General features: G+C 36.7%; 1 protein-coding gene across 4 annotated transcripts in view; it reads left to right on the top strand.

The window, feature by feature from the left end:
- The window catches only part of LOC128026863 (glutamate receptor 3-like), a 121050-nt gene that overhangs the window by 87680 nt on the left and 20279 nt on the right, over window positions 1–13091 (top strand). For all 4 annotated transcript variants that reach the window (XR_008186556.1, XM_052614109.1, XM_052614108.1 and 1 more), the window contains exons 11-12: window positions 1770–2143; window positions 8533–8731. Coding sequence is in view for 3 of the 4 variants with exons in the window: in XM_052614109.1 (XP_052470069.1) it covers window positions 1770–2143; window positions 8533–8731 (573 nt within the window). In the remaining variant the exon portion in view is untranslated. The remainder of the gene's footprint in view (window positions 1–1769; window positions 2144–8532; window positions 8732–13091) is intronic.

Here is a 13091-nt window from a genome sequence, read left to right as displayed (position 1 = left end):
TTATTTATTTTTTGCCATAAAGAGATAAAAACATGAAATGATTCCTATGGGATTCTTCTAAATATGTTATCCAACCTAATTTGTTTTCTTTCATCTTTTATAAACAGCTTTTGATATCAATTGGATTTTACCTGTGCACATTTGTGCAATACTAATTTCAGAATTAAAAAGATCACATGCAATTATTTGTCTATCGTGCAGTAGACGCTGAGAGTTTTGAGGCGTATTTCTTCCTCACTGATAAATCACTTCTGGTAGACTCTTAATTAGCTATTTATATGCAAACGATTATATGATTTATTGAGACAGTGCACTGGAGTTCCATTCACTACAACCACAAGATAAAAGGATATTAATATTTGTAGAGGCTTTTATAACCAGCATTCACCTGCAGAGTTGCAGTGACCTTACACTTCCTGATTGCATAACTAATGTTCTCCTGGCTGAGGACACATGCTAGATAAAATCTTTCACTGTCGTTTTATTATACCCTCATGCTACAGTGCCTATGAGGATTATGGGAACTGGGAAGCGGCTGTGCCGCAACTTTATGTGAAGCATGAGAAAGGATTCCAACAAAGTCTCCTGCTTGTGCCTATTACGTGCTGTTTGTCACCTGATACAGCGGCGTATGGGTCACAGAAATTAGCAAGACTCTTCATATCTAGTCAAGTGAATGCTCAGCTGTCACTTCTGTGCTACACGGTCAAAAAGCCTTTTCTGTTACACATCACATGTTCTTCTCTGAGGCAGTGAAAGTCCTGGCTCTGTGAATGTCATTTTCCTGGCTTCCTTCTGCACACCAAGGCCTGAGAAATCTCTAAATGACCCCCTCTGAGCTCTAGATGTAATGTACTGTGAGAAATTGATCTGATTAATTCATCCAAATGTTAATAGAAAGTTCCAGGTTTAAAAATGACATGGACAGTCTTGGACAGACTACAGAAAATAATATAGAGTTGAATTTAAATAATTTGTAATAAGAAAAAATATACTCTATATAATCTATATAATATGCTCTTAAAAATATACCCTTACAATGTATACCAAGTTAGTATGTGCCGTCTGGTGGGAGATATAAAGAAAATCATAAGGTGTTACCACTAGATGCCCTATAAGCCCTAGAGAGACAGAGCATTTTCAGGATTTTTATTTTATTTTTATTATTATTATTATTTAGGTATTTAATTTGGGTATATATTTTTCAACCTTATGAAGGAATACTTCACTGATTTGGACATTGTACCCAAAAATTCATTAATTCATTCAACAATTCAATTTGTTCATTTACTACAGAAAGATCACAGGAGTGACTATTTTTGAAGACCATTTATCCTTTTCAAATTATATCAAAGGTTTTTTTGTTGTTGTTGTTGTTGTTGTTGTTGTTCATGTCAAAAACAGCCCCACAAAAATGTATACCATTCTGAAGTAAAAAAAAAAAAAAAAGTTAAATGTTCAAAAAAAAATTACATTTAAATTTAAATTTAGCAAAACAAAGAAATAAGTTGACAATATTGTCTGTTGTAATCAACAGCATGCCATCAATGTTGTTTGCAAGGCTTAAGTTGTACTGAAACCAGAACATTCCACTAAGACCCTTTGTGATGTACAGCTTGAAGTAAATTTGCAGCAAAACCTGCCAAATCTTCCTTGTGAGAAATAAATACTTTGCTAAGATATGGAAAATTAGTTGAATTGCATTGTATGTTTAATGTGCTGGTGCATGTTCAGAATTAAACACATTTTGTTCATGTCCCCATTTCCAGAGAGCAGATATAGCCGTCGCACCATTAACGATCACGCTTGTGCGAGAGGAAGTCATTGACTTTTCTAAGCCCTTCATGAGTTTGGGCATCTCCATTATGATCAAGAAACCTCAGAAGTCCAAACCGGGTGTGTTCTCATTCCTGGACCCTCTGGCATATGAGATCTGGATGTGTATCGTATTCGCATACATCGGCGTCAGCGTGGTGCTGTTCCTCGTGAGCCGCTTCAGCCCCTACGAGTGGCACCTGGATGAGACTGATGAAGCCAAAGACCCCCAGACCTCTCCAGACCCGCCTAATGACTTTGGGATTTTTAACAGCCTGTGGTTCTCTCTAGGGGCCTTCATGCAGCAGGGCTGTGATATCTCACCAAGGTTGGTACATCATCGATGTGTTGCTTTATGGCTGTAAAAATAGTGTCCATATGTGGGTTTGCGTGTACGAGCAGACAATTTATCACTGTTTTAAATACTCTGGGGTTCTCAGAGCAGATGTAACTGAAAACCATTTCAGATTTTTAATATGGCCTCAGACCAGATTATACATCTGTGATTTTCTTATCCATCAATAAAAAAAAAAGACTATAAAAAATGAGAATTAATTAGTCAAAATGTTGGATAACTCTACCAAACAGAACGTTACTGAAAAGCAGTGCTGGGAAATAGCCAATAATAATCTGGATTACATAATCAGGTTCCAAAAATTTACGACTTGTTATTACGACTTGTTTAAAAGTAATGTTACATTACATTTAAAATACTTTTAATCAAACTACAGTTACTTTTTACAGATTAAACATTATTCACATGGTCAAAATGATATGTAGGTAAACAGATATAATATTCCATATTTTTATAAAGTGTTTTATTTTGATTGCTATAATTGTAAAAAGATGTTTATGATTTATTTAATTATTAGCTTTTACATTCATCTCATGAACCCGTTGCAGTTCCTTCACAAACCCCAGTTTGGGAAACTTTGGTAACAATGTTTCTTAATATAATGTTTTATGCTCTTCATGTTGTTAATAACAATGAATGTAATATATTTTCTTTCTCTTTGTATTTTTAATGTCAGTATGGTAAAAGATTATACCATTTAACATTTACATTCATTATTTTGGCAGACACGTTTATCCAAAGGGACTTGTTGAGGAATAAAACAAGCAATTCATCATACGATGGCAATAAAGATAAGAAGTGCCTGTTATGCAATGTTTCAGTCATTGGTCCAAATAGTAAAAGCTAGGACAGGTAAGGATAAAGGAAAAAAGAATAGAAAAAGTAAAGGCAGCTGTTAGATGCTCACAGAAGAGATGGGCTTTCAGTTGTTTCTTGAAGATTGTGAGAGATCCGGCTGTCCAGATGGAGTTAGGTAGGTCATTCCACCAAAAGGGTATGGTGAAAGAAAACACTGAGAGGGATTTTTTGCCTCTCTGCCATGGGACCACGAGCCACCACTTATTTACCAAATGCAGGCTTCTGGAGGAGATGTAGATGCATAGGACAGAGCAGGAAGGAGGGTGCAGAGCTAGTGGCTTTTCTGGAGGCAGGCAGTGCAGAGAGATGAGAAGCGGTGTGACATGGGCTCAATAAAAACAAGATAAGCTTCTGCATTCTGAATCATTTGCAGAGGTCTGTTAGCACATGTTGGAAGTCCAGCCAGAAAAGGCATTGCAGTAGTCCAGCCTAGAAATGACAAGGGCCTGGACAAGAAAGCTATGTTACATGCTCTGTAAGGAGGGTATGATCTTCCTTCTGTTGTATAGTGCGAACCTGCATGATCGTGCTGTTTTTGCAATATGATTTTTAAAGGTCAGCTGATCATTAAGGATCACCCTAAGATTCCTGGACAAACATGATGGGATTATCATTGATGACCCCAGTTGGATGGTGCTGTACTGATGAGATGGCTTGGAAGATGAAGCTCTGTCTTTGCCAGGTTGAGATGCAGGTGTTGTTCTTTCATCTATACTGAGATGTCCATCAGGCAGTCTGAGATCTGAGTAGGTATCATTAGTTCAGTTGGTTGAAATGAGAGTAAGAGCTTCTTGTCATCAGCATAGCAATGGTAGGAAAAGCCATGTGCCTGAATTATGGGTCCCAGTGATGTAATGTATATAGAGAAGAGGAGGGGTCCAAGAGCTGATCCTTGAGGAACCCCAGTGACCAGTTGATGTGATTTGGGCACCTCTCCCCTTCCACAAGCCACCTTGAATGACCTACCTGTGAGGGAAGACTCAAACTAATGGAGTGCAGTTCCGGTGATGCCCAGTCATGAGAAGATGGACAGAAGGATTTCATCATTAGCAGCGTTAAACGCAGCAGAAAGATCTAGCAGAAGGAGATCTGAAGATTTTGACTCAACTCTTATACTCCATTGCACTTAAGTGACTGGCAGCAAGGCAGTTTTAGTTGAATGGCCACTTTTAAATCCAGAATGGTTATTGTCCAGCTGGTATTTCTGTGAGAGGAAGGAAGACACTTGAGCCTGTAGCTTTCAACAAGTGAGGTGTCTAGAGTAGGTTTTTTGAGCAAGGAGGAGAGAAGATGGTCAGTGTGTTTGCTATGAGTTCCTAGGGGAGAACCGAGAACTAACTGCTCATGAATGTGGTTTTGTTTATGAAGTAATTGGCAAAATTGTCAGCAGTTAAAGAGGTGGTGGGAGTTGGTGGAGATTGAACAAAGGTGGGCAACGAATGTTTGTGAGTATTGAAGAGTTTGCGTGTGTATGATGTGCTGTTAATCTTGTTGTAGAAGAAGGTAGATTTGGCAGCGTGAATTTTGGTGGAAAATGAAGATAGTTGTGACTGATACCTTCTAAGATCAGCTGAATTAGTTTGATTTGTGCCATTTTCTCTACTCTACCCTGAGTTTAGTCCAGTGCTTGTAAAGGACATCGGTTAACCAGGGATTGGAGAGAGTATCTTGTGCAAATATGGAGGAAATAAGACAGATATTGTTTAGGCAGCTAGTTAGGGGACTAAATAATGTATCTATGGCACAAGTCACATCTAATGATGAGAAGTGTGCGAGGGTGAGAAGAGAGGATGATAACACAAAGGAAAGTAGAGGAAGATAAAGTGACCTTAGATTTCTTCTAAGTGAAACTGGCAGAGGGGTTTTTGGTGTGGAAGAAGGTAGATGTAGATTGAAAGTTATAATGAAATGATCAGAGACATGCAATTGTTTAATCAAGATGTTATCTGTGGTAAAACTGAATGTAAAGATGAGGTAGAGCTGGTTACCTGATTCATGGGTACCTGAGGTGTTGAGCTGCCGAAGGTCAAAAGAGGATAGGAGAGCATGGAAGTCAGTCGCATGTGGCTTCTCAAGGTGGATATTGAAGTCACTAAAAAGTACTCAAGGTCTGTCTTCCTCCGGGAATGAGGACAACAGCAAATCCAGTTCTTCTAGAAAGTTGCCTAGCTGACCTGGAGGGTCAAAAAATAACTACAACGTGGATTTTTACAGGGAGTGTGACTGTAATGGCATGAAATTCATAGGAAGTATTTTTAAAATTATAACAGCATAGAAGGTATTTCCAGCTTTAGGAAATGACTAGACCAGTGCCCCCACCTCTTCCAATCTGACTGGGGTCGTGGGTGAAAGCGAAGTTGTTGGAAAGAGCAGGAGGGGTTGCAGTCTCTTCAGGTTTAATATTGGTCTCAGTCGAGCCTAACAGAGTCAGAGACTCCACATGCCCATAGAAAATGAAAGGGGTGCAAAAGAAGAAGGGTGGATTGGACGCAGGTTAGAATGATAGTGCCAACTCCTGTGTGTTGTGTAAGTGTTTATGTTGAGAGACAACAGGAATATAGTGGAACCACATGCTGAAAGTGGTGGAGAGAGGAAGGAAAGGAAGGGAAGTAGAATAAAGGAAAGTTTCTACTGTGCCTTGTCTGTGTCGTTGCTCTGTGGAGTCACGCAGGTAGAGTCGCAGGTGCAAATTAACAGGTAGCAAAACGTTTTTTTTGTAGATACTTATTACTGTACAGCTAATGGCAAACAACACGCACAACCAACATAAACCTTTTAAATAAAATAAGCAGTAAACAATTTAATCCTCCCTACTTAAAATACAAACAGAATAAAATAAAACTAACAATAAAAACAGATTTTTATTTTAAATGGCAGAAACAGAAAACTGATATGAAGCAAAACACTTGCGCACTCTTCACTGACAAATTGCTTCCTCCTGAAGATCAAAGTGATTTGTCATCTTAAATTTATGAGAAAGACAAGTTAGGTCAAAAGTAATCTAAAAGTAATCAGAATATATTATCTAATCTGAAATATAATGGATTACATTACTTACTAAATGTTTTGTCATGTAACTTTAAATCAGTAACAGACTACAATTTTGCAAGTAATCTACTCAGCACTGCTCACAAGCATATTAAAAACATCACAGCTCTAATTGTGAAGGTAATTTTAAGCATTTCACATTTGAAAGATTATTCCGACACAGCTCTAGTTTTAATTTGTTCTTTTGTAAAGGATTAGCTGAGCAAAATATTCTCATTTGGCTCTTTTGATAAATTTCTCATTTACCTGATTCATTTATTGTTTGAGAAGTCCTGCTGCAGCGCTTTGTAGGCATCCATGACAGAGATGTATGATTATTCACATTGTTCTTCCATTTAACAGCAGGAAGTTGATTAATTAATAACTCGGTTGTGCGGCTCGCTGTCATGGATCATTTCGTAGAGTCCCTTGTATTCCCCTGTGCTTGCTTTAAAAAGAAAAAATAATAATAATTAAATTAAATAAATACTAATACAATAAAATAAAAGCATTTATCAATATTTCATTCCGTTAGTTGTGATTAAGGGGAAAGAAAAGACCAGGTTTTCAATCTAGTCTTAAGGCCATATTGAAAATGACTGAACAATGCAAACCCAGATATGACTGATATACATTTAGATTTTTTATTTTATTTTTTATTATTCCTTATTTATGCAATTACCCCTAAACTATCAGACATACAGTAGTTCTTAAACTGCATAAATAATCCAATATGCTTTACCATTGCACTGAATACACATGCAGAACACAGACAGATATATTTTAATTTAATTAAAAACTTTTTATTTATGTGTTTGTTTATTATATATTTATTCTATCAATCCAATCATGCCTGCAGCTTATAACTAGAATTTGGTCTGGTCTATACCATAGTTATTTTGAACACTATTGATTGAATATAACATTTTACATGACTATATCACTGCAAAATAGATTTAAATTGCATCTACAATATTAATAAAAATCATGTTAATCTAAAATTCAATAATTCCATTAGATAAGTCCATAAGGTTTTCTTCTTTTTATTTGAACTTTGTATATGCATTTCACAAACCCATATGGTTGAGAGAACACATAGTCTTCAAAAGGACAAACCATCTTACATTCAGCCCAAGGCAAGAACACTTTAGAGGGAATAATACAATCATTGATCCCATATGTTATTTGATTATGCTAAGATATTGTCTAGGCAACAGTAAACTGAGCTTTGAGACTCAAACTTTTGCCAGACCAGAAAGGAGACACAAACTCTGTATATATGTGTGAATATATTGCCACCTTGGTATAATAAGGTTCTAACTGCATTCTGACCAGTTTTGAGATATTGAGCTTCAAAGATTTGCATTCCATAATAGCAAAAATTAAATGGGGAACAATTCTCTTTTATACATGAAAACGACAGAGACCCTAAATGTATTCTAAATGTACAATATCAAAATCCTCTCAAACTTGTAAAAAGGGATTTTTGGAACAGGTCAAATGGAAATTCTAAAAAATCTTTTTTCACTTGGAATTATAAGTTTTGCAAAATATTAATTGAAGCAATAATTATCAAGAAACACAAACAGCTTGCTTATATGTTTTAAAACATAAAATTGGTGTTGACATGTATGAGAAAGGTACATTTAATGCTTTCCATGACATTTCAAGAGTTCAATAGTGTATATATATTTATCACAATGTAAACAAATTATCAAATAAGAATGTGAATTTGGCAAAAATATCAGATAGAACCTTATAATTCCAAGGTGACGATATTGTGTTTGTGAAAATGGCTTTTCTATGTGGCTAAATAGAAACTCAGGAATCAAGGCATGTATTTAAACAAAGTTAGCGAACAAAAAAAAACATCTACAATGGCACAGTACAAAGAACGAGAATATCACTTTGACATTGCAATCGCTTCCTGATAACCACATTTAACAAATATTTAAACTGATATGCAACTCATTTCTTAATCTATTGTTCTTTTTAGGTTTAACCGGGGTGTAAACTTGTTGAGATATAAACATATTGACATTAAAGGGATAGTTCACCCTAAAAAAAATTCTGTCATTTACTCATCTCATTTTTTTTAAACCTGCAGGAGGGTCTTTCTTTTGTTTAACACAAAAGAAGATATTTTGAAAAAAGCTGTTAACCAGACAGTTGACAGTACACATTGACTTCCAACTAGCTGTTTAAAAACATGCATATTACTAGCATATTGGCTGTTTATTAGTGCTTATACAGCACATCTTAATATCATTCTGCATGCTCACATTTTAGATCCCTCAATCCTAACCCATACCTAAATTTAACAACTACCTTACTAACTATTAATAAGCAGCAAATTAAGAGTTTGAGAAAAAGCCATAGTTAATAGTGATAATTGATCCCCAAACTCTAGTGTGACCATATCTGTTTTTGTGTTAACCTCATATTCAAGCCCTCAGAGTTGTGTGTTTGTGCATCAGGTCCTTATCGGGCAGAATAGTGGGAGGCGTCTGGTGGTTCTTCACCCTCATCATAATCTCGTCCTACACGGCTAACCTGGCTGCTTTCCTCACAGTAGAGAGGATGGTCTCTCCCATAGAGAGCGCTGAAGATCTAGCCAAACAAACAGAGATCGCATACGGAACCTTGGACTCAGGGTCAACCAAAGAGTTCTTTAGGGTGAGTCTCCTGTCTAGGGTGTTATGCTTCTGCACTGATCTTCAAATCAGCAGGATTAAAATGTGTCATAATAATCAGAATCCATCCTTTAGTCAGGCTTGTGGCTTTTGAAGAAACAGAAATGCGAAGAAAGGTTCCCACAGTGCTACTGTTTTTTAATGTGCTTTAGACTTCGTCAAACCTCTCTTTCATCTAACTATTATTCATCAAAATCACTCTCTATCCACTAGATTCACCATACAGAACATTGGAAATATGCAAACAAGTTACCAATTTCAGTCGCAGCTTCAGTGTCTTTTATGGTGTAAGGGTCAGGACAACTCAGATTCAAGATGGCATTTGATTGGACTGAAAATCTAATGCAAAGCTTAAGTGCTGTCATCAAAATCATAGATAGGCTTGCATTTTGAATGCATTTATCTTATAAATGGAATCTTGTCATTGTTTTGGTGCATACTAGGTTACTTTAAGGCTAACTTACATAATAAAGACAAGAAAAAAGAAAATGGGGTGCTTTCAAAAGTATATGATTCACAAGTTCAAGAGTTCAATTGAAGAGTCATTAACAAGTTGAACATGCGTGTTTGTGGGTCAGTATCTACTTCATCCAACACTCATTTGGATCTTGTTACTTTTTATTGCTGAGAGAAACCACTCCAAATAAATCAGGGTGAGCTGTCTAAATGATTCACACTGATTCACAAACCTATTCAGACTTTTGATAACCCGTTCTATTCATTGCAAGGAACTGAGTGATTCATTCACAAAATGGACATCACTGTTTGTGATTCTAAACTGCAGACAGAAAATGTTCTACATAAAACTTAAGTGCCTTAAGTTTAAGCCAGAAAATTGTAGTGTTGGCCAGTGGAATTTTGCAAATTAATTACTATTAAAAAGCAACACGATTGTAGCAGTGCTACAGATCAACACTGCTTTATATCTTGCAGCTGCCTGGCTGTCTGTGACCCCTCAATGGCAACAGACAACCAATTTCACACTTTTAAGAGCACTTAAAAACTCTCTATTTAGTGTATTATTAGTGAATAAAACATTTGACATTCATATGGTAATTGCAAACGAGATTAACTTTTGAATAGCCAGCAATATAGAACCTGAACTCAGCACTAGAGGCAGTATAACAGCTTGTGTAGCTTTTCACAAAAATTATGATATAAGTAGCAGATTGATAAAGATTTATTTTTGTGTGGTTCCTTGCATAATACTGTGTAATGTCCTATAATTTTACCATAGTGCACAATTTGTAAACTACTACATCTGGACTTTAGCATCACATAATCAAATACAAACATATGGCATTTCTGCAGGAAGTAGACTTGCTCTGTAGTGCACCTGGTACAGTGTTGCACTTGTGGTGCCAAGTCCTGTGAAACGCAATCACAATAAAAGAGCTTGAAGAGTTGTAGAATCCAATTAATGTGGCATGGCTTTCTTACTCTCACTCTTTTAGTACTTTAGGGTTGGGTTTAGTGTAGGAGCTACATTATCTTCAAATCCGTTTTACATTTTAGTGGCACTCACCACTTTCACACTTTATTTCCAAAATGCTGTGATATGTAGTGCAAGCAGCATATTGTCAAATACACGTTCATCCATTTTGGATAAAACGAAAAAAAGCAATTTAGTCAAGTCAAGTCACCTTTATTTATATAGTGCTTTAAAGAAAATACATTGCATCAAAGCAACTGAACAACATTAATTAGGAAAACAGTGTGTCAATAATGCAAAATGATAGTTAAAGGCAGTTCATCATTGAATTCAGTGATGTCATCTCAGTTCAGTTTAAATAGTGTCTGTGCATTTATTTGCAATCAAGTCAATGATATCGCTGTAGATGAAGTGACCCCAACTAAGCAAGCCAGAGGCGACAGCGGCAAGGAACCGAAACTCCATCGGTGACAGAATGGAGAAAAAAACCTTGGGAGAAACCAGGCTCAGTTGGGGGTCAGTTCTCCTCTGACCAGACGAAAACCAGTAGTTCAATTCCAATTTAACACAATTCATTGGACGTTTACTTTGTCACAAAACGTGCAAGAAGCAACATAATATCATCATCGTCACAGGCACATTTTCCCAGTGAGCCTGGTTTGTAAAATCACCTTGATATATACTAAATGCTAAAACAAAAGAACTATGCCACTTGTTATCTGATTAATTGACATTAATCCATGATGCATTTTGGATGCTGGTGCCTTGGTGATTCCAGGTTTCTTTACAAGTTTAGTTGCAGTGCTTTTTTAGCCAACTGCCTTCACCAGTTAAATCTGGCTCAGCATGGAAATTCATTACAGCAGGGAGACCATTTGGGGCTTGTTGTTGGAGAACAAACAAAAAGAAATATCAGCTCTGCCAAGAGCTGCAATCGCTCCTTTCCCACACATGCTTGTTAGGGAAATTCCTCTCTTTTAGCTGAAACAGTCAGTCAGGTCTGCACTATACAGCCCTCTTTGATGAAGCAGTCATTAAGTCAATGGAGATGATTGTTGTAGGTGCTGTGAACAACCTCGAGTTAGCCTGAGCTGTCAGAGTGAAGGGAGGCACAGCAGACAGGCATCTCTATAGCCTAATCAAATCCTGCATACAGCCACTGAGGTCAGTTCAGAAACCGTAATTAGTTGCTTTACCTGGGCCTGCAAATTTTGAGTAATGAAAAGCAGCCCAGAGGGTCGAATAGTACACTTGAAATATATTAAGAATAAAGTAAGCAACACATCCATGAGCACATTGAGACATTGCAATTAGGGCTGTAATTAGCTATCTGCATGTTTCTTTAAAACTTAATAACTGCATGCTCAACACACACACATCCATTAGGAGGTGTGTTTACTGTCCTGTCAGTTGAAGGTTTGCACTCCGGCATGCATTTGATGACATTAAATGTTTGCAAGTCGACAGCCAAAGGTTTGGGGATCTCAAATATTCTATATAACGAGTGTCCTAGTTTCACTCTACAGCTTTCAGATTTCCAATGACATGTGTGAACTGCTATTCCAGGGGAATTTTAATTAAAAGCACAGAGGTTTGATGGGGGAGGGGGAATCCTGATTAATGGAGATACAAGCTCTATTTTAGATCTGTTTTCAGGAAACACATTCCAGTTTAATTAGAGCCATACGGCGGAGAACAGCTGGATGTTTCAAATCATCCACAACATTTGGAGTGAGACATATGTCATCACCTTTGACACAACCCCCAAGTTCATTATTTATATTTAATTTGTTTTCTTGGTTTACTCAACATTTACAAATAAATGTTCCAAAGTTGTTAGTCTATAATTCCTTCTTGTGTTTGGGGCTCTCAACTCTGCACTCAGAACCAGCTACACGTTGTGTCAATATTAAGCAACGTCCTGAAATACATTATAAATCCTAGCATTGTAAAATCTATTAATGCAATGCATCATTCAGACAATATTTGTAATTATTTGTGGAGTTAGAATTGCCATGATATGATCTAGATGTACACATTATTTTGGTAACACTCTTTTAAGGACCAAATCTCACTGTAAACTGATCATATGACGTTGATCAAAAATAACATTATGTTGTCTATTTAGTGTAATGCGGTGTATTTGTGATTTGAGGTTCAACATTTTCCACATAATGTACATCATTGTTGCTCCTCTATGCCCCAGCTTTCTGAAACGCATTGATTTTTACAAAGCTCATCGTTCTGAAAACACAAGGTATACACTAATTGGCCATCTATCCATTGTGTTGTGATTGGCTGAATAAGTCAAGCGTGTGTGACGGAAATGTTACACCATACTTTGATGCCATGTCGACGAGACAAAACCAACAACACCCATTATAAATTAGGCATTCGTTGCATCCAGTGGGGACATAATTACTGATTATAATGACTTATAATGTGTTTTTACACATTGCATTGCATATCATACTGCGTAAACATAAAACCATGTCTGCATTTGTGATCAGAGAAATGACAAACAAAAAGCACTACTCTACACTGCTCAAAACTCACGTTTGAATCGTCAGTGGCAACTTCTTTACATATGAAAACGTACTGTACCTACCTGGTCTCATGGCAAATACGTACCTGAGGGCATGTTTTCGTACCAATATGTACCAATAAGTTCATATCACTGCAGTTTCCAAAAGAAATAGAGGCAGTAAAACGCTGACGCCTTTCATTCCTTTTCACACAAATTTACAGTTTCGTTTAATAAAGCATAATTTTCACACAATTACTTGAAGAATATCATGTGATGGATGACTTAAAAACAATATTAATATGCTGGGAGATTTGAAAACTGATGCTTTTGAACATTAGCATCGCACATATCCAGCTTCATATCTGTGGGTTTTCAGAGGCGGTA

This window comes from Carassius gibelio, chromosome A14 (assembly GCF_023724105.1).
Source record: "Carassius gibelio isolate Cgi1373 ecotype wild population from Czech Republic chromosome A14, carGib1.2-hapl.c, whole genome shotgun sequence".
NCBI classification, from domain to species: domain Eukaryota; kingdom Metazoa; phylum Chordata; class Actinopteri; order Cypriniformes; family Cyprinidae; genus Carassius; species Carassius gibelio.
The sequence above is the reverse complement of the archived record's forward strand: the minus strand, read 5'-3'. Positions and strand labels throughout refer to the sequence as shown.